The 22625-nt window shown below is 48.4% G+C and overlaps 1 protein-coding gene across 2 annotated transcripts; it reads left to right on the top strand.

The window, feature by feature from the left end:
• The first annotated feature begins 10320 nt into the window (after positions 1-10320).
• On the top strand, positions 10321-18785 carry LOC144735932 (uncharacterized). 2 transcript variants are annotated; one of them, XM_078618512.1, is made up of 2 exons: positions 10321-10409; positions 15557-18785. In XM_078618512.1, the coding sequence occupies exon 2, from the start codon at positions 15566-15568 to the stop codon at positions 16862-16864; it is 1299 nt and encodes a 432-aa protein (XP_078474638.1). In that variant the 5' UTR covers positions 10321-10409; positions 15557-15565; the 3' UTR covers positions 16865-18785. The 2 variants fall into 2 exon arrangements, with proteins under 2 accessions (XP_078474638.1, XP_078474639.1); XM_078618513.1 differs by having other exon boundaries at positions 10329-10450.
• The last annotated feature ends 3840 nt before the right edge of the window (positions 18786-22625 follow it).

Below are 22625 nucleotides of genomic sequence, written 5' to 3'. Positions count from 1 at the left end.
GTGCATTGTCCGATAGGGCAAAATACTCAGGCAGGTGCTTAGTTTTTATGGGGCTGATGGTAAGGCCCCACCTCTTAGTGGCACGCTCGAGGTTCAGCAGCAGTGCCTCTAACTCCTCCTCTGAGTGAGCAGAAATCACCAGAGCATCGGCATACATAACATGGTTGAGCAATAGGGAGCCATCCCTTGACCGCACCCTGGCATCGATCAGCCTCCCATTTTATCTGTACCATATGGTAATTCCTCCGGTACAGCCATTGAATGCTTCACGAACTACGTGGTCAAAAGATATGTTAAATAATGTGGTAGCCAAAGGACATCCCTGTCGCAACCCAAGGGGTCAAGGGAATGGCTCTGACTGACGGCCACGTAGTTTGACATGGGGCCGCTCACCATCATATGAAGGTCCTTAAGGATCATGAGCAAAGGGTGAGGGACTCCGAAAACATGAAGAGTGTGCTCCTAATCTCAGCTCGTTACCTGTATAAAAGACACCTGGGAGCCAGACATTTTTCTGATTGAGAGGGGGTCAAATATTTATTTCCCTCGTTAAAATGCAAATCAATTTATAACATTTTTGACATGCGTTTTTCTGGATTTTGTTGTTGTTATTCTCTCTCACTGTTCAAATAAACCTACCATTAAAATTATAGACTGATCATTTCTTTGTCAGTGGGCAAACGTACAAAATCAGCAGGGGATCAAATACTTTTTTCCCTCACTGTATGTACTTACACACACATCTTCTTCTTCTTGTTCGTCCATCAAAGTTGATGATGACCATGGCACGTTTGTCATTTTGTTGGGTTTTGATGAGTGCGCAGATGGCTGAAGAGGCCAATCCGAGCCCGGAATTCTCTGTGGCACACTAGACAGGTCAGGGAGGATGTAGAGCTCTGAGGTGCAGCCACACGTCCTTCCTTGGTAGATTTGCGCTGCTGCCTCTTCAAGATAGCACAGGAGCTTCTCCTACTCTCACAGAGGACTGCACCGTCCTGTACTTTTCTTCTCCAGGCAGGTTGGCCCTGTGCTAGGGATTCCCAGCTTTTCAGGTCGAATCCAAAGCTCTTCAAAGAAGCTTTAAGGGTGTCCTTGTAGCGCTTTTTGGGGCCACCTTGTGCTCGCTTGCCATTCTTCAGCTCACCAAAGAAGACTTGTTTTGGAAGTCTCGCGTAGGGCATTCTGGTCACGTGGCCAGTCCATCTAAGCTGTTCCTTCGCAAGCAAGGTGTAGATGCTGGGGATATTTGCCTTGCTGAGGACTTCCGTGTCAGGGATTCTGTCTTGCCACTTGATCCTCAGCAGTTTCCTCAGATAGCTCAAGTGGAGATGATTCAATTTCTTGGCATGGCGCTGGTAAACTGTCCAGGCTTCGCACCCATACAGAAGAGTTGGTAAGACAACAGCCCGGTAGACCTTCAGTTTTGTCTCCTGCTTGATGCCAGTCCTTTCCCATACCGAGTCACGTAGACGTCCAAAGGCTGCACTGGCCTTGACAATCCTGATGTTAACTTCATCATCTATGTGCACAGCGCGAGACAGTGTACTACCAAGGTAAATAAACTTGTCAACGGCTGACAGCTTTTGCCCATTCACAAGGATGGTTGGCTCAGTGTAGGGTTTCCCAGGAGCAGGTTGGTATAGGACTTCAGTCTTCTTTGTGCTGATTGTTAGGCCGAAGTTGTTGCAAGCTGAGGAGAGGTGGTCCATACTGTCCCGTAGATCTTTATTTGAGCCATCAGCCAGAGCACAGTCATCAGCAAACAAAAGTTCTCGAACAGTGACTTCCTCCACTCTAGTTTTGGCTTGCATCCTCCGCAGTTTGAATAGCCCACCGTCAAAACGGTAGATGAAGTTAATCCCAGTGTTGTGGTTCTGGAATGAGTCTTGCAGCATGGCAGAAAACACCATGCTGAAGAGCGTTGGCGCTAAAACGCAGCCTTGCTTCACCCGTTTGTGATTGGGAACGGATCAGAGAGTTATTGCTGGTCTCTGACGCTGGCCATCATGCCATCATGGAGATTGCGCACGATGCCAATGAACTTGTCTGGACACCCATACTTGGCCATGATTTTCCATAGGCCCTCCCGGCTGACTGTGTCGAATGCTTTTGTTAGATCAACGAAAGCCATATATAGATCAACATTTTGTTCTTGGCATTTCTCCTGTAACTGCCGGGCAGTAAATACCATGTCAGTGGTTCCGCGATCTTTTCTGAAACCACACTGACTCTCAGGTAGCAGACCCTGGTCTAAGTGGACAATTAGGCGGTTCAGAAGGATTCGTGCCAAGATTTTGCCAGCGACTGATAGTATGAAGATGCCTCTATGGTTGTCACAGTCCTGCCGATTGCCTTTCCTTTTATATAGATTGATTATAGTAGTATCCTTGAACTCCTTGGGAACGGCTTCTAATTTCCACAGAGACTGGAAGAGGTCGGTCAGTTTCTCGACTAAGCGAGGCCCTCCAGCCTTGTAGATTTCTGCTGGAATGGCATCGGACCCTGGAGCTTTGCCTGATGAGAGGAGTGTTATGGCTTTGCTGGTTTCCTCAATGGATGGTAGAACCGCCAGGGACTGGTTTATTTCAACTTGAGGCAGTCTCGCAATTGCCTCCTCATTTTTGCATGATGGCCGGTTGAGGACCGTGCTGTAGTGTTCGACCCACCTTGCAAGTATTTTGTCCTTCTCCGTGAGGAGTGTTGTTCCATCTGAATTCAGGAGAGGTGAAGTTCCTGAGTGTTGCGGACCATGGACCTGCTTGAGTGCATAATAGAGGCACTTGGTGTTGTTACTGTCAGCGTAGGATTGAATCTCCTCAGCTTTTGCGCACAGCCAGGCGTCTGCTGGACAATCCTGCGAATGTTGAGGAAGGCAGTTTTCTTTAAACTTGAGCTGCTGTCATTCAGATATGCTTTATGCAGGCGGTGTTTTTCGTCAAGGAGTGCTCGGATTTCTGCATCGTTCTCATCAAACCAATCTTGATGTGTACGTAATGGAACACCAAGTGATTCAAGGGCTGTAGAATGCAGCACGGTCTTGAGAGCAGTCCAGTCTGCCTCAGCGTCTGTATGCTCGAAGCTTAGAGACTCCAGGTGATGGTCTAGAGCCTCAACAAAGGTTAGTCTGGTGTGTTCCTGTTGTAGGCGAGTGATGTTAAGACGCTTGACATGTCTTTTTCCTTGTGGGCGTCTGGGAGGCTTAATCCGGATGTTAAGTTTGGAGATGATGAGACGATGGTCAGTCCAACATTCAGCACCACACATTGCCTTGGTCACCCTGACATCGTGCCGGTCGCTCCTCCTCATGATGACGTAGTCAATCAAGTGCCAGTGGTGTGAACGAGGATGCTTCCATGAAGTTTTCTTGCGCTTTGGTAGTTGGAATATCGTGTTGGTGATGAGCAGGTCAAATTCAGAGCATGTTTTCAGCAGTAGGAGACCGTTGCTGTTACATTTTCCAATGCCATGTGCACCTATGACTCCATTCCATGATTGATGGTCACTTCCAACTCTGGCGTTGAAATCACCCAGTATCAGGAGTTTGTCCGAGCTGGCTGTGGCAGCAATAATGACTTCCAGGTCATTATAAAACTTGGTTTTGATCTCGTCAGAGTTGGTCATGGTAGGGGCATAGGCACTGATGATGGTGGCCGCCTTTTTACCCAATAGGTGGAGCTGTAAGGTCATTAAATGGTCGTTTATCCCCTTGGGTTGGCTTGCCAGTTGGTTGACCAGGTGGTTTTTTACTGCAAAACCAACACCAGCATCACGTCTCTCCTCCTGGCCTCGTCCGCTCCAGAAGAATGTGTAACCTGCACCCACTTCAGTCACTTGTCCAGTATCGGCCAGTCGGGTCTCACTAAGGACAGCAACATCCACATTGTATCTGGCTAGCTCTCTGCCCACGAGGGCAGTGCGTCTCTCAGGTATTTTTGATCCAGATGTGTCCATCAAAGTGCGCACATTCCAGGCGCCAACAGTGAGTGGTATCACTTTGGTCTTTTTCATTTTATTTGTTTTTCTTTTTGTTTTTCGACCGCAAGTATGGGATCCCGCCAGCTGCGGTAGGCTGGCCAGGATATTTTGAAGCAGACTGTTTAGGGTACCTTTTCTAACCCTTTCCTCACTACGGAGGTGAGCAGTGCGATCCTGAATAGGGCTGCTCAGTCACTCAGGGTGCTGCCGGACTTCACTTCTGCTTCGGTCCAGTGAGGGAACGACCAATATCCTGAGCCGCCTGCGTGCAGGTTTGCGGCTACAGCTTCCAGCATATCCGTGCCTGCTTCGTCGCTCACCCATCGCTACAGGACTTGGATAATGACGATGGTAAAAAAGTGCCATGAGTTGCGCAGAGAACTTGGATTTAAGTGAGGGTGATTTGCGCAGCATTCAACCTCACTCTCTCGACCAGCCGCATCTGTACCCAGTGGCAAGACGTAGTCAAGACGACTGGAGATGGTCCTGGTTGCAGTGGAAGGTCCAAAGACCCGTTTTGGTGGAATTTCCTCCACCAGGGGTTCCACACGCCCAGGCTCAGACAAGCTGAGTTTTCCGGGTTAGTTAACTGCCGCCCGGGGTTCGGTGTTGGCAACCTGCTGACTGTACCGACTCACCAGGGATGTTGAGCCTGGTGTGCGCCTACGGTAGCAGCTAGAGGGCCGGGCTAGATGGAGCAAGCCTGAGGCACAACTAGCTGGTCACGCATATCGCCTAAGACACACACACATGGACTTACACACACATATATAGACTGACACACACATTGGCCTACACACACATACACATATGGACTGTGACACACAGACATCTACTTTAGATACACACACATCGATTAACACGCACATATCGACTCACACACACGCATTGATTTACACACACACATCGAGTGACACACATGTATTGACTTACACACACAAGTTAAATAAACCACTGCGACGACGATCTGGGCTTGTGTCTTCATCTTTATTATTTCTTTCCCACAGCTGGACAGCTCTGCTCTCTCTCTCTGACACGGCTGCACTCCGTTCCGCGCGGCTGGGTGGTTACTCGCGCCTGCTCTCTCTCAACCTCTCCCGCTCCCGCGCGCCGCTGACAGGCGGTGCGGTGGGAGGAAGCCCCCAGCCCGCCACGTGGCCGCTGGCGTCCCGGAGGCGAGCAACGTGGTCCCGCTCTCTGACTCCACACACTGACCCCGAGTTATCTTCCGCTTCCCCTTATATCCCCTGGCCTCCGTCACTAATCTCCACCTACAGCCACGCCCCCTCACGAACCTTCGAGATGGTTACTTCCCCAGAGCCTTTTGAGCTCCGCCCCTAACCTCGGCCCATCCCTCTGATTGGGTGATGGCCCAAGCGTTGGTGCCTATCCACTGATCGGCGCTCGTCGGTGAACTCTCATCTTACACATGTGTTGAGGAGTGGAGTGCTGACGTCAGGTCACACTCGCCTCGGTGGAATGCCGTCAGGGTAAAGTGACGTCATTCCCCCCGGGGTATTTGAGGGAAGACCCGTGATGTGGACGGGGGCTTCGCTATGGGTCAGAGGAGTGAGTGTTAGGGAAGTCGGGGGCTCCGGGATAGAGGGTAGAGAGCCAGGCTAAAGGGCTGCTTTACCCGGCTGGCCGAGTTGGCTGAACCCTCGGTCAGTGCTGTGGGAAGAGCCTGATAGCCTGGTAGGGTGTAGGGAACTCTCAGTACCTTTCCCCTGGGGAGATTAGTTAATAACCCTTGTGTTAACCCCTTCCCCCGAATTAGGCGTAAGCCCTGAATAAACAGTTTGGCGTCAGCCTCTACACGACCGGCTTCAGCGTCCTTTTCTACCACACAACACATGTATGGACTGACACACACACATATATGGACTGACACACACATACACATCGACGTACACACACACATCGACTGGCACACATAGACACAAACGCACATTGACTTACACACTCAGATGAAGGCATGCACACACATCGACTAACACACACACATGGATTAACACACACACAGCGACTGATATGCACAAAAATGGACTGACACGCACACTTGTACTGACACACACACAAACACTTCGACGTACACACACACATCGGGCGTTGTCCAATCCAAAAAGACAGACACACACATGGACCTACACGCACATCACTTGGCAGGGTCCGCCCCCCCCACGCAAAAATTGTCGTCAGTTGGTACGGTCGAGCTCGCCCAATAAGTAAATAATTAAAATAATAATGACACTAAATCGCTAATGTAACTAATTTAAAGTTTACGGATGGTGAAACGGAATAGCCTATTCCCACCGCGGGCCTTAGGGCGTGCTGCCCGTCAAACATTTTTCGACTTATAGGCCACCGTTTGAGAGCCAAATCCCTCGCAAGTGCACGCACGCAGAGACTTTAATATATAAGACATGTTAACTTTTATTCATGTTGTTTATATCTGATTTTATGTGAACGAAAAGACACAAATTCGCCAGTTTTCTCATTGAAAATAGGTCAATTTCAAAATATCACTGTCCTGGTCATAAAAGCAAAGTTTGTGGGGAATAATAGCCATTTTCTATACTTTTTAGGCATAATCAATTACTAAATAACACTGACTACCCAGACACTAAAATTGTGTTACATAGTGTTACCATTAGTACTATGAGCCAAGAATGTTTGTGTGAAACGCGCGTGACGTCACTCCACATGCCGCACCCCCCCATCATTAATATTCATGAACGGGTGGATTTTCACACTCACGCAGAAAGTAGAGCGGAAATAATATTTTTTCGAAAATTCGCTTTAAGTTTGATGTTTCTTTATTGAAAGTGAGACAAGCTAAGTCTAATTTATGCTTCTATATTATTACTACTATAATGAGCCATCAATGTCTGTTTGTGTGCAACGCGTGTAACGTCACTCCACATGCCCCCCCCCCCTCTTCTGCGTGAGTGTAAAAATCCACCCGCTCATGAATATTTATGTCAGGGGGGGGGGGGTGCAGCATGTGGAGTGACGTTATGCGCGGTTACAAAATACATTCTTGGCCGATTAGAGTATGGTAAAATAGACATTTCTCGGTGATTTTCCAGATATTGTATCGAATTCCAATGTATTTAAATCCCAGCGACCGAAAGCAGAAAAGAATAAAGTATCAAAGCAGTGAATTTGAACAAATTGAAGGTCAGTTATATACAGTGCTACAGTGACATGAAGTGAGGTGATAATTGTTTTTTTACCCTCTTATCTGGCAACAAAACTAACACCTTTTTTTACGAGGAGTCATGTTTGCATGGACCACAATACTTGCAGTCATAATGCAAACAAAAAACATAACTCTGATAATGTATGCACTGTCCTTGAAGTTGATTGGTCCACACCCGAGACAGCTTTCCTTAGAGCCTAGTCTCACATGGGTTGGACCAGATGACGCTAAAAAGCGCACCACTCAAAGACAATGCATCATCAGAGTATGAAAGCTCGGGGTAAGCGTTTACACTATTGGTACCTCATTTGCCAGTAAAAAATATGAGAATTGTTTTTTTACCCTCTTATCTGGCAACAAAACTGACACCTTTTTTACGAGGAGTCATGTTTGCATAGACCACAATACCTTCAGTGCCATGACCCCCCCTCCCCCAACCCCCATACCGATTACACACTCGCAGGGTGTGTATTCACCAGTCGAGCGTTATTCCGGATTAACAAGGGTGAGTAATTAATTCATTAGTACGGACGGACAATGGGTCGTAGAAGCACCAGCTGTGACGCTCCATGTGTAGAGGTGTTACATAACGGGGAGAAACGGGCAGTTACACTGGGGTGTCTACATCCACGTCCGCAAACGGTTACCACCCTGGAGGGCTGTGTGGAGGAGAGGCTGGGATCCCACACAGCCCCGCCCCTCGAGGGCATGTTGGTATATAAGGCGAGAGAGCTCGTGGCAGTCGTTGGGTACAGATCAAGATGAAGAGCCAGTGAAGACTGAAAGCCAGCTAGCTAGACCTGGAACTACCCTGACTCTGTTGTTCTTGTAAGAGCCGAGCAGGGCAAGCCAGTGGCGACCTCAGAGCAGCGAGGTCTGATGTCCTTGTAAGGGCCACACTCGTGTGGCTGAAGGTCGGAACCTGCGCTGAAGCTGGGCCAGGTTAGCTAGCCTACATATGGGGAAGGTCTGGGATAGAGGGAAGTAGGGAGTTCACGGGGAGCGTTAGCTGGAGAACACTTCCTCTAATAGACTGGGTGAAGAGGCCGATACCTCTTCAAGTGTTAGTCGTTACTCTGCTGTACTGCATTTAATTGTAATAAATACGTGTTGCCTCCATTAACTTCTCCTGCGTCACAGACGCCCGTTATACATGTAAGGGCAAAAAGGGGGGAAAACGGGTTGTAATCACAGGTAGGCGCACGATTGGCCGCGCAGTACAACACGACCCCGGGCTTTTGAAGTCAGGGGGATAAAAGGGGAGCCTGAGGCCATTCGAACGAGATATTCAACATCTTGGCTGCCAAGACTCCCGCTCCCCCCCCCCCCCCCCCACTGCTGTCCTGCCTTCTCGAGCCGTCCGCAGCGTCCGTGCGACGCTACGAGGTACGTGGTAGGGCGTTTGAGTGACTGGGGACTTAGGCAGCAGTAGGCTAGGCTCTTCTCGCAAAATATTTCCCCCGGGTATTGCGTGATTTGCGCCGAGAATAAAAGTTATCACAGAGCATAGGTGTGGTGTCAGTGATTTCTGTGTAGAGCGACTGCGTGGGGGAACGCGCGGCGAGAGTGAACGTGAGGCCGCGGCGTGCGCGTGCGTTAAGAGGTAATCGCTCGCAGGTGTGAGAGCGTTCGTGCCCCCCTGTGTTAGCGATAGCTGGGTGTGCACGGGGCGTGTGGTCTAACTCCGTGTGGCTCCAAAGCCAGGAGCACGAGTATGTCCCTCAGAGTGGGCGTGAGTGCGGGGGACTGGCGGGAGCCAACCGACGCGGTGGAGGAGGGAGCGGAACGGCCAGACGTCGCGCCGCACCTGCCTAGCGAGGGCGGTGGGGTGGACGTCGTGCCCTACAGTAGCATGGTTGAAAATACAGATAGTAAATCGGATGTAAATTACAATTCCATTACAGTTTATTGGAAACTAGTCGGTATCGACCTCGTGAAGAAAATAATTTAATATCAGAGCATAATTCTTTTCAGATATTTAGAAGGAAAATTTGGACAAATAAACTTTTGACTATGGTATATTTAGTAAATCACGAGATTATTTATTTAGGGAGCACCAATTTAGCCAAGCATCATATCTCAACAGGTGTGTCACTGCTCTTTAAGGCAGAATGTTTTCCCTACAAGTGTACCCGATTAAACCAAAATCCAACAATGTGTAAATGATATGTTGAAGGCCGATGTGATTTCACCATCATCCAACCCTTGGGGTCCATTAGTAGTGTTCGATAAAAAGAAAGATGGCAGCACTCGATTTTGCGTAGATTATATGAAGGTTGAATAAAATTTAATTTACCTACCCTATCCCCAGAATTGACGAATATATAAATGCACGCTTTGGAGCTTCATATTTCAGCACATTGGATATTTTTTTCGGATGACTGCCAGGTCCAATAGGACGATGAATCAAAACCAAAATCAGCATGTGACACACACAAGACAAAGATCCCCCATATAGCCTGTAAAAGACTGTTGGGCAAGTGCTGTCTGTGAGCACCTATGAAGGGTGGCACCGCACACGAGGTGGCCACGCCCGGACGCCTTTGTCTCCCTCGTAGCGATGTTTACACATCGCACCAGGTACGTATTTAAGGCTCAATCGACCAAGTAGAGTACCAGGACCTGGTTAGATAATCGCCACTGGTGATGGCCGTGAGCTAGAATCGAACTCAGGTGGCTGGGTTCGTAGCGCATCACACTAAATGCTACACTACCGCTCCCACACAGATACACTTACACACAGGCGCACACATTCCACACACAGTTTAGGCAGTGTACACACAGACCACACACAACACTCAGCTGTGCAATATCCCTTAAGGACCTTGCATTGTGCTTGTTTATTACAATATTCATGTTTTTGTTGCTGCTGAGCTCACGCACCCAACGGAACTCTGTAAAATAAAAGGAGAAATGCGAAAGAAATCGAAATAAACTTCGACTCGAAAAACACAACACAGCATCTTTCTCCTCGCTCTCTGACGTCCCCACTCAGCGTGACGCCATCGGTGCGTGACGTCATGTCAGCTTGCTCACTGCCGATTCCGATTACTGGCAAATTCCTGTGAGCAAAGCCACGCCCATACATGGCGTAAAAATCATTAAAATAATTTATGCGGTAAGAGGGTGTCCTTCACCAGTGACGTCATGTAATCGTTGGCACGCGTTTTCGCGTGACGTCACGAGACTCCAGGAGCCGCAGCGCTTTTCTCGTTACTCGGTTTGATCCGAGGTGAGATGTTGACATCGTGGTTGTTATAGTTGTTTACCCAGGTAAAACTTGGTTTGTTCTTTCTCTCGTAGGGGCATCAATTGAGTAGCAGCTATGGATCGATGTCCAGGTTGTGACATTGCAACAATACGATATGGGGCCTAACCATGCAGGGCTTGCCTCCTGGCGTTGCCTGGTTGATTTGCTTGAATTGTTTAAATTGTCTTAACCTGGCTGACTACCTCACCGAGTCTCGATACTCGAGTTGTGTCTTCTGACAAGTCTTTTTTTTGCAGTCGTGGGTGCGATGTTTTTGCGCGTATTCCCGATTGAGTCACTTTCGGCTAGTTTTTTAGCATTGGAACGTGTGGACAATATACTTTCAGAATAAGATTCAAACGTTTATTTCCCGAGTTTAGTCCATTGAGCTAAGAAGCATTTTTTCAAGGACAGACAACACCAAAGCATCCCATACAATTACAGGTTTTCTAAAAGCAAATGTCAACGTTGTACGGCAAAGGGGGCGAAGACCGTCAAATATAAATTTCAAAGCGATCTTTAACATCCACTTTAAAGCATATGATACATGTTGGTGTGATTAATAAAGCTGCAATATTAATAATACAATAATGTACGTTTGTGAAGTGGCACATTTTATCCGTAGATCCCTCCACTGCGTTTGCAATTTGAACATGTGTTTATTAAAGAGGCGCCACGTTGGCGTGATGTTATCTTCCTCGTCTGGTATGGAGGAGGTCGTGGGTTCGCGCCCGAGCTTGATGTATGCTGTATATTTGGAGTTTCCATGTTCTCGTAGTTGCCTGGATTTTTTGTACGGGTTTTCCCCACCACATTTAGAAACGTGTGTTCAGAGAATAGGTTTTCGTCTTTTTTCTGGCAACAAAACAGGTGTTAAATGAAAACACCAAACTGAAACCTTTTACAAGGAATCATGTTTGCATTAACCACAATACTTGTGGTCAGAATGCAAACAAAATTAGGGGGAAAACCTATTGTCATATATTGGTATTGGCAAAGGAGGTCCCATGATGTAGATGCTCGCCCCGAGCTCCCATTACTCTGATATTGCATTGTCTTTGTGCTGTACGCATTTTGGTGTCGTTTGAGACGAGGCTCAAAAGAAAGCTGTCTCTGGTGTGGACCAATCCGTTTCAAAGACAATGCATATATTATCAGAATATGTATGTTTTTTTGTATTCTGACTACAAGTATTGTGGTTAATGCAGACATGATTCCTTGTAAAAGGTTTCAGTTTGGTGTTTTAACAACTCTTAACACCTGTTTTGTTGCCAGAAATAAAGGGGAAAACCCTATTATCATATTTTGGTACTGGCAAAGGAGGTCCCATGATGCGTTCAGATTATTTTGGCTGCTATCGATTTACACAGGATAGGCCCCTTTATTGAGCTATCAGTTGTCGCCCGATTGCTTCTGAGAAAAAAGCTAATAGCACTCGTATCGTGTTTCTGTATTGTTGTAACTTTCTGACCCATCCCGACTGGGCATCTGTGAAAAAGAACCTTATAGCTCATCGGGTTCTTCCAGTATGAATAATATTCTGATTGCTTGTCGTGTATGCAAAGCACGAAATGCACAGATCCTGCAGGCTAAACGGCCGCAACTAGATGGTGGGGGGAGGTCAAGTTATCCACTCCCCCACCCACTCGCTGACCCACTCACTTTTTCACCCACTCAACCACCTACCTGCTCACCCACTCAACCACTCGCTTACCCACTCGGTCACCCACTCTCTCACCCACTCACCCACCCACTCTCACCCACCTACTTGCTCACCAACCCACTCAACCACTCACCCACTCAATCACTCAACCACCCACTTGCTCACCCACTCACTCACCTACTAGCTCAGAAATAGTCTAAACAGCAAATTTACCTACTGACTCACGCACCAACCCACCCACTCACCCACACACTTGCCAACTCATCTACTCACCCACCCACTCATTTGCTCACACACTCACCCACTCGCTCACCCACTCTCTCACTGACCCACTTTCTCAGAACCAGGCTAAACGGCCAGATCTAGGCGACTCTTATCGTCTTAAAAATTTGAGTGGCTGCAACATTTGATGAGAGTGTACCCTAAATGCTGTGATTAGTGATTTGTACAGCCTTGGGTTCAACCTGCTAAACAGCACGTGGGCAGAACCTGCCCTTGCACTGGGAAAGGAGGCAGATTGACCGATAACTTTCAGAATCAGAATTTTTATTTAGACTTGAAGAATCCTATGATCCGTCTGTACAGATTTCCAGTAGGGGCAGGGCAGAAATTACAACAACAAACACCGATAGGAGTGCAACGTATATGAAAGATAAGTAAGTACATTTCAACAAATCTAAGTACAGCTTGCATAAGTACATCAATTTGTGGCGATTTTTCAACACCAAATGCAGTGTTGGGCAAGCTAGTAAAAGAAAAAGTCCCAGACCAAACCAAGACAACACAGCCCCTCAATGAAAGTGCACATTACAATTGAACTATCAATACATGTGTAGGGGTGTTAGAGAGAGAGCCCGTTATGCATGGCAGCTTATGGCAAACAAACACAGTGGGCGGGGCTACGTGAGTGCACGGGGAGGTGCTCTCTACGACGTCCGCGCCAGGTACCCCGGGGGGGCTGATTCGGAGTTATGATCCCCCGGGGGCCCCACCCCTCAGCGGGGGGTTGGGTATAAAAGGGGATGTAGCGGAGGGCTCGGGGTTCTTGTTAAGCTAACCAGTGAAGACTGAAGACGTCTTAGCTAGAGCCCTGGACTCCCCTGGTTCGCCGTCCTTATCAGGGCTGAACAGGACCGAGCCAGCGGCGTGGTCCCGAGATCCAGAGCCGGTGCTCTTGTCAGCGCTGGTCTGGGACTCAGGGTACCGGGCCCGACTTACCAGTGTCGGGCCAGATAGCCTCCCCTAGCCCGTTAGAGGAGGACTAGGAGGCAGGCTAGGAAGTAGCTAGCGCGTGTATCCCCAGCTAGCCGGGTGAGGGGGCCGACACCCCCCTCTAGTGTTGTATGCCACAACCGTGCTGTGTGAATAAACCCGTGTGCCTCCAACTCCGGCGTCCAAGAGTCGTGAACTCTATTACACATGGGTAAGGATAAAAGTTACAAATCACATTTTCCAATGTTCTTGTATCCAGCACCAATCTTCTGCTTTTTGAAGGAAGATTTATGATGTTAATGACGAAATAAGGTTATTGCAAAACGTTGCTGCTGCAACTGCAAAGGCTTTGTCACCTATTCCAATTCTTGTTATAGGGACAGTTAAAAGGCAATTTGATGGACTTATTGGGTATGACAATAGGGTCACACCGCAAGTTGACTCTACTGTCATTACACATCCATTGCAAATAGAAGAGCAGAATGATGAAGCGGGTTTAGTCTGTTTGGCGTTTCATTATTAGCTGATCTGTAAGCAGCATCACAGTACTCAAAAAGTGTTAGAATTATAGCTTCAATAATTTGCAGGTGCAATCGAATGGGAAAATATGTTTGTTTCTATATAAAAATCCTGTTGCGATAGAAACGTCGTGATTTGTTTTATTTTATTTCTACCTACGTGACTTTACCGAAAGAACCAATGAGTATAAAAATCCTATTTTAGATTTTCTTTCAGATGTGATCAATATGGGGTTGTAATGTAAGTTTTGAATCAATAAATAGACCCAAGTCTTTGAAGCACTTCTTTTATTCAATGATGTTGTTTCTGATATCCGTAATAGGTGAACATAATTAAACTTGCCTGTTTGAAGAAAGAGCATGAATTTAATTATTTTCCGATTTATTAGCAATGTTGTAGATTCTGTTTGACTTCGTTTGGAGATTTACCTGATGCAAGCATGATACTGTCATCAACAAAGAGATTTAATTCCGAGGGATTCAAGTTTAGTTCAAGATTGTTTAAATATCAGAACATAATTTTACCCAGCACGGAATCTTGTGGAACACCCTTTGTTATTTGAATATTTGTGTCAGATATATTATCACTATGTAATTTTTGAGAAAAGTCCGTCTGAAAATTTGATTTGACAAAGTCTTGTGAATAGAATATCATAGTCAACAGTATCAAAGGCTTTTGATAGGTTGAGAAATATCACGCAGCAGTATCGGCCTTTATAGAGGTTACTGCAGTGGTGATGGAGTAAGCCTTTTGAAAACCAGACTTTACCGTCTGCTTTTCTCCTGTCTACAGTACATTTTCACTTTTTGGATAGTAGTTTGTCATTTTAATATTTTTTAATATTTTAGTAACCGATTAAAGAATAGAGATTTTACTCTGATGTGTTTTTTCAAAGATATACTCTGTTAATCCAAAATGAGATTTAAATCCTTTTAACAATGTCTTGTTTTGTGAACAAGTTCTTTGCCATCCAGCGATAGCTTTTTGTAGGAACATTTCACTTTCCTTTGTTTTCAATTGGATTGAATGCTTGCTTGAAGAATCTTGTTTTTTTGTGAATTTAGAATGGTTTGATGACTGTATGAAAATGTTGAGTGTTACTTGTCGAGTACATATATTTATTAGTGTTCCATATGTAATCCAATCTGGGAGTTTATTTGATGTTTTTGCATTATTCCAGGCTATGTCTCGGGTTGTTATTAATTCAGAAATATGCTGATCAAACCATGGTGGACGATCAGGGCACATGTTTGTAAATTATATTTAGGGATTGGTGCCCAAAGTATGTCCAAGCACTTTCAAAAACGTGGATTATGCTCACCATATCCCAGTCAAAATGGAGAGTGTCATGTATAAATGGTTGAAGGTCAACATTTTTAAACGACCGTTTTATAATCATTATGAGGTGTTCTAGTTATTTTAGCATGACGATTGCCTGTAATAATATGAAATGTAATCATGACCACGAATTGTGATGATCAAATGACGGGGAGGTGGGGTCTATCTGGTTGGCTCAGAGCGTGCGTCCCTCTTGTTGGCTGAGTGAATGATGGGGGCGAGAACGTTTTCTCAGCCAGCGCTTCTGCGTGTTCATACTTGTAAGTGCTTTCTAAATTTTCTTTGTGCCAAAAATCTTTAGGGCAAAGAGTGTTTATAAGGAATCGGCACTCTATGGGGTCACGCTAAGTGAGGTCAGCCTATATATTGTGTGTAATACGTATGTATATATCTGCAGATCAATCACATGGAGCTGGGAGACTCGGCACAGGCTGCAATTAAAAGGCACAAATGCTTCCAGTGTCCATACAGCACGGATCAGATGAGCAACTTGAAGAACCATCACAGAACTCACACTGGAGAGAAGCCCTTCAAGTGCACTGTGTGTGGGAAGGCATTTGCGCAATCGCCATATCTTAAAATACACCAGAGAACACACACAGGCGAGAAGCCTTTCATTTGCACTGTGTGCGGGAAGACGTTTACATGGTTATCGAATCTTGACAGCCATCGGAAAACACACACAGGCGAGAAGCCCTTCAAGTGCACTGTGTGTGGGAAGACATTTACATGGTTATCGAATCTTGACATCCATCAGAAAACACACACTGGTGAGAAGCCCTTCAAATGCAGTGTGTGTGGGAAGACATTTACACAGTCATCACACCTTGACGGCCATTACAAAACACATACTGGTGAGAAGCCCTTCAGGTGCACTGTGTGTGGGAAGGCATTTACACGGTCATCACATCTTGACAGCCATCAGAAAACCCACAGTGAGGAAAAACCCTTCAAATGCACTGTATGTGAGAAGGCATTCAAAGAATCGGGATCTCTTCATATTCACCAGAGAACACACACAGGTGAGAAGCCTTTTAAGTGCACTGTGTGTGGGAAGACATTTTCACGGTCATCATATCTAAACAGCCATCAGAAAACACATACTGGTGAGAAGCCCTTCAAGTGCACTGTTTGTGAGAAGTCATTTACACGGTCAGGAACTCTTCAGGATCATCAGAGAACACACACAGGCGAGAAACCTTTTGTGTGCACTGTATGTGAGAAGACATTTAAAGATTCAAGATCTCTTCGTATTCATCATAGAATACACACAGGAGAGAAGCCCTTCAAGTGCACTGTGTGTGGAAAGACATTTTCATGGTTATCGAATCTTGATAGACATCAGAAAACACATACTGGTGAAAAACCCTTCAAATGCACCATATGTGAGAAAGCATTTAAAGATTCAGGATTGCTTCGTATTCATCACAGAACACACATGGATGAGAAGCCCTTTCAGTGCACTGTGTGTGATAAAGCATTTGCAGACTCCGAAGGCCGAAAGAGGCATGAGAAGATCCATGAGGAGAAGGAGGTGGAATCGAGAAGTGAAAGTCAAAGCCCATCTCGCATGGAACAAGAACCAGAAGACGACCCCAGTTTTAAAACATGGCCAGGAGTGAAGGTGGAATGTGAAGATTTTACTCCAAGACCCAACCTCCAGGTGGATGGAAGCAGGGTGAAGCAGGAGGAGCATTCGGACTGAGGGAGAGCGAGGTAACCTCCAGGAGTTTGTGGAGGAATCATGAGTGAAGATTTTGGACAGAGCAGAGTAGGAGGGTGTTGCCCATTTGAAGTGAAGTTTGAGAATATCTGTAACCAGGAAAGTGACACAAAATCTCCTTAGCGTTTACCTTATTCACAGGCTTCTCTCATTACAAGAATGCAAGCAACTGTAGACATCATCCAGCCAGAGTTGAGCTTTCATTGAATCTAGCTGCCCCAAAGTTTTGGAACCACCGAAGAATGTTCACCTCCATAGCATCGCCATTCTACCACCTATGTTCTCATTGACTCTAGGACCCGACCCTTTAGGTGGACAGAAGCAGCGTATCATTCCGCGTTACTCAGCCACATAGCTCAAGGAAGTAGTTGTCAACCGGTCAAATACTGTGTTATAACGGTGCATGTTCCGCGTTGTGTTAAAAGCGAAAACACGTGTGCACACCATGTGTTATGTGAGGAGTTACTGTACCTTTCGGTTTTCTCTCATTCAAATAGATTTTTCAACTGCATTTACTTAAATTTTATTTTCATTTACGTTTTCAGCTTTTTCTAACATTTTATTGTATGTCGTGTTTCAAATGCACCAAAACGCTTGCCTATCACGGGTTATCCCACTGAGGATTTGACTTTGCGCAAAAGTTATTGAGGTACAGTTTACCAATTGCATCTTCCTGTGGCTCGACCATTCATGGTTGACATTTACAGTTTGCCTTTGTTGTTGCAACTTGCTCCTCTGGCCTTACTGGACATCTGTGAAAAAGAGCTTCATAGCTCATCGGTTTCCTGCAGGATAAATACATATTATGATTCTTATCATAAAGAAGCCCTGTACAGATACTCTAACTATACTGTTCGCGATTATGATGCTGCTGCCGCAAAAGACCATATATGTAGTGAGTTCAAGGAGACGTAGACGACGTAGTCGGAGGCACACTTATTTATTCAACCAAAGAGCAGAACACAATACTTGAAGGGGTAACGGCCTCTTCACCCGTCTAATAGGGAGACACCCTTAGCGCTAGCCCGGCTAGTCTGCTCCCAGGTCCTCCACTAGAGAGCTAGGGGAGGCTAGCTGATCCCGCTCTGGCCAAGCTAGGATCTAGGCACCCTTAGCCAACCAGACCGGCTCTTACAAGAGCATCGGCTCTTACAAGAGCATCGGCTCTTACAAGAGCATCGGCTCTTACAAGAGCATCGGCTCTTACAAGAGCATCGGCTCTGGGCTCTCAGAGCCGCGCCGCTGGCTTGCCCTGGTCGGTCCTTAGAAGGACAGCGAGCCAGGGGAGTCCTAGGGCCTATCCTGCTGGTCTTCACTCTTCGCTGGTTAAGCTGTAATACTCGACCCCGAGCTCACCGGCTCCCCGCCTTATATAGCAACTCCCCCCCGAGGGGTGGGATCACAGCACCGTTACAGCCCCCTAGGGCTAACCGTTGCGGACGTGGATGTAGGCACCCTTACGCGTGCAGGCGCAAACACCCCTTGTGTGTTTGTTTGCCCTCCCGTAACACCCCTACATATGCAACGCCGTCTTGTACCAGGTCACATGGTTTATCCCAGCCCCCAGTGGGGAGGCAGAGGGCTTGAGCCGCCCGCCATTTTTATCTCGCTACATAATGTTTTTCCCCATTCTATACATTTAACGTACAAGTTGTATTTAACATGGTAGAACATTCTTGATTTGAAGCTTTCGTGACTGCAGGAATCCATATTCTTTGGTTCTTTCAATAAAGTCACGTAGGTAGAAAAATAAAACGAAATTAAAATAATATATCACGCCGTTTCGATCGCAACAAGCGGTTGTCCTCGGGCGGAAAAAATTATCCAGCAGTGGAACTGCTGAACCAGCGAGAGAGCTGTTACATCAAGGTTATATATGTGTAATAAATGACTCTTCCACGTTGTCTGTCTCCGTTGTCCTTTATTTGGGTTCTTACAACTTTGCCCCACACGGCCCTCGCTCAGAGCCCTCCGCTTGGCAGCTTAGCAGCTGCTGTCGCTCACGTAGCCTTTTCCCCGCTCCCGATGCAGCTCCGCTGCAGGCGTCGCTCACGTAGCCTTTCCCCCCCTTGTGCAGTCTCTCAGCTGCCCTCGCTGCAGCCCCACAGCTGCTCTCCGTTGCACCCGTGCCCGGACACCGCTGGCCGACGGTGCCGAGTTCCACCGCGTGGCGATCGCGCCACTCTCCACCCTCTGCCTTGCGTGGCCTCCTGTCTTTATTCTCCCACTGTCTTCCCGTCTCTTCCGGTTACCGCCCTTAAGGGCTTACCCCTCTCCCCCACGTGACCTAACCCCTCCCCCCGTAACGTCATATCCGCGAGGCCGTTTACGCCCGCATTACACCACCCTCCCCCATGGAGAAAATTCCAGCCGTCCTCGGCTGAACAACAACAACAAGTAATGCGAGCGACCAACAACCATCAGAAATGCAAGGACAACGAAGCATACAATAAATATAACAATAACAACAGGAACAAGAACAGTATCAATCAACGAAAAGTAAGGGACTTCGACCACGCGCGGGTCGCCAGCCCGTCCCGGACGGGCGGCGGCCCCCCTGCAGACCGAAGACGCGACGGGGTTTTAAGAGCGACAGGATCAAGACTTCCTGTCGCTATTGGAGGCCCGCCAACGCCACGGTCCCGTTTCCCCGAAGGGCCAGAGTCCGGGGTGTCCCGCAATCGTATCCGCGGCTGGGTCGGAAGGGCGGCGGGGCTCGGCGTCCCTGCAGCCGTGGTAGGCCCACCCCGACAGGCGCTCTTGCAGGGTCAACAGGCACAGGAAAGGGTGCGTCGGCAGCAACAGACACCGGCAAGGCAACATCAGGAGATGACGCATCTGTTTGAGGGGCCACATATGGTTTCAAGCGAGACGTGTGAACGTACCAACGCCGAGATCCGAACCGAACGCGTTCAGACTGTAGGTTGGGAACCTCGATGAGCCGAACAGGCCCTTGCCATGGTTTATGTAATTTAGGGGAGGTCCCTGGCCGCACCTGTGGGCAATGCAGCTAGGCCATGTCCCCCACCTTCCAGGGGCACTTCCCCTTAGAGCGTTGAGCGCACCGTTCGTTCCGGGCTTGGGCTTTGGCCGTAGCCATGCGGGCCCTTTCCCGCGCCTCAGTGACGCGGCGAACGGTGTCTTGAATGTAATCAGGAAGAGGCTTAGTAGGTCCCCTCACTCCTGTTCCCAGCTGCACATCCATCGGCGGCACGTTTTCGCGACCGTACATAAGGAAAAACGGCGAATATCCTGTAGACGCATGCGGCGTCATGCGGTATGCCGAGAGCACCCCAGGGATATGCAAATCCCAATCCGCTTGTTTTTCATTCACCGTGTGACAGCATGGCGGACAAAGTCCGATTCAGCCGTTCGACCATACCATCCGTCTGCGGGTGGTAGGGAGATGTCCGGATCTTTTTAGTTCCCAGAGCCGCGCACACTTCCCCCAACAATTTGGAAGAAAAATTTTGGTCTTGGTCCGTGAGGAGCCTCTCCGGCGCCCCCTTGCCCATAACGTACCCGAATAGAAAGGCGTCCGTAATGGACGCCGCCGACTGGTCGGGCAAGGGCCAGGCCATCGGCCAGCGGGAGAGGTACTCCACCCCAACCAGCAAGTATTTATTTCCTTTAGCGGATGGCGGGAAGGGTCCCAAAATATCTAACGCCACCAGCTCATTAACTCGAGACACCTGAATAGACTGTATTGGTGGTACATATGGGTGTTTAGGCGGCTTCCGCCGGGCACACTCGGGACACGCGCGAACGTGCCCGACGACATCTGTCGTCATGCCGTGCCAAAAGTAATCTCGCTGCAACGTCAATAGGGTCTTCTGCACCCCCAGATGTAATAGCGTGTCACAATGCAGAGTCCTAATCAATTCGTACCGCAAAGATGCCGGTACAACAAGACGCCAGCGTTCCTGTAACCCTTCCCTCCACATCAGCAGTCCATCGCGGAGAGCTGTTCCCGGCGTTCCCCCAGAACCCGGTCCCCCGCTTTCCTTCGCAGCCCGACTCCGCAGGGTCCCCAATGAATCGTCCAGCATTTGTTCACGAATCCATACAGCCCTTGGAAGGTTCAAAACCCCATCAGCCGGTCCCGGCCCCACTGGAGCCTCAGGCACCTCCACCACCAACGTAACAGGCTGAGGGGGCTGCTGGATCGGCGCACATCTATGCGTCCCCGACGCGCACGCGCAAGGGGATCGCTGCGGCAACCTAGAGAGCGTGTCCGCATTCGCGTGACGCACCCCCTTCCGATGATGAATTTGGAAGGAAAATTCCTGCAGCGTGTCCAACCACCGCGCCAGCTGGCCGGATGGTTGGTCCACCTTCAGGGCATACTGCAAGGCCGCATGATCCGTGCGCACAATAAACGAACGGCCGTAGAGATACGGTCGAAATTGGCGGAGAAAGTAAACAATAGCCAAAAGTTCCCGGCGAGTGACGCAGTAGCGGGCTTCTGCGAGAGACAAAACCCGGCTACCGTACGCCACCACGCGCTCCACACCGCCTTTGGACTGCGACAACACGGCCCCAATGCCCGTGTCACTCGCGTCCGTATCCAGAATGAAGGGGTGATCAAAATCTGGATAATTCAACGTCGGCGCCGTAGCCAACCGATCGCGCAGGCCTTGAAACGCCGCCTCCTCCGGCGGTCCCCAATCAAATGTTCGTCCTTTACCCGTAAGGAGGTGCAGAGGCCTCGCGATCGTTGCAAAATTGGGAACAAACCTACGATAATATGAGGCAAACCCCAAAAACCGACGCACATCCCCCACCGTGGCCGGGGTTGGCCAATCACGGACGCACGCCGTCTTGTTCGGATCCGTGGCAACCCCGTCCGCACTAGCGATATGTCCCAAATAGCGCACGGACCGCTGCAGTAGGTGACATTTCCTAGGTTTAAATTTCAATTTTGCGGAACGCATCCTGGCGAACACCGCCTCCAACCTCAGTAAATGTTCGTCAAATGTGCGGCTGAAGACGATAACATCATCTAAATATATCAGACATGTCTCCCACTGCAACCCCGTTAATTCCAGTTCCATCAACCTCTGAAATGTGGCGGGGGCAGCATTCAACCCCATCGGAAGACAATTAAATTTAAATAACCCCTGCGGCGTACGGAAAGCATTCTTTTCCCACGAGGACTCATCGAGGGGAAGCTGCCAGAATCCCGAAGAGAGATCCAGCGTCGAAAAGAACTTCGCCCCCGACAAGGCATCGAGGGAATTGTCCATACGCGGCAGGGGGTACGCATCTGCCACGGACACTTTATTCAATTTCCGAAAATCCACACAAAATCGCAACTTCCCGTCTTTCTTCTTGACCAAAACAACAGGCGCACCCCATGGGCTATTAGATGGAGAGATTATGTCCGCAGCCAACATGTCGTCCACTGCCCCTCGAACATGATCTCTCTCCGCCGGACTCATCCGATGCGAGTTCAACCGAATAGGAGCAGCGTCCCCCGTGTCAATATGATGAGAAAGCAGGGAGGTGCGTCCCAAGTCCAGATCGTCGGAGATAAACACATCCTAATAATTCAACAATAGCGCGCGAAGCGCGAACCGTTGTTCCCCGGAAAGGGAAGAATTGTCTCCGCACAATTCGGCTATCCAGCGATTATCAGGGGCCGCATAGGCCGAAACACCGGCAACCATCTCCCGGCGGCCCAGATAGTCCTGGGCCGTAAACGCTGTGGTGGCGTGTGCCACAACCGTTCCAGCCGGCACAC

This window comes from Lampetra planeri, chromosome 58 (genome assembly GCF_965212315.1).
Source record: "Lampetra planeri chromosome 58, kcLamPlan1.2.h2, whole genome shotgun sequence".
NCBI lineage: Eukaryota > Metazoa > Chordata > Hyperoartia > Petromyzontiformes > Petromyzontidae > Lampetra > Lampetra planeri.
The sequence above is the reverse complement of the archived record's forward strand: the minus strand, read 5'-3'. Positions and strand labels throughout refer to the sequence as shown.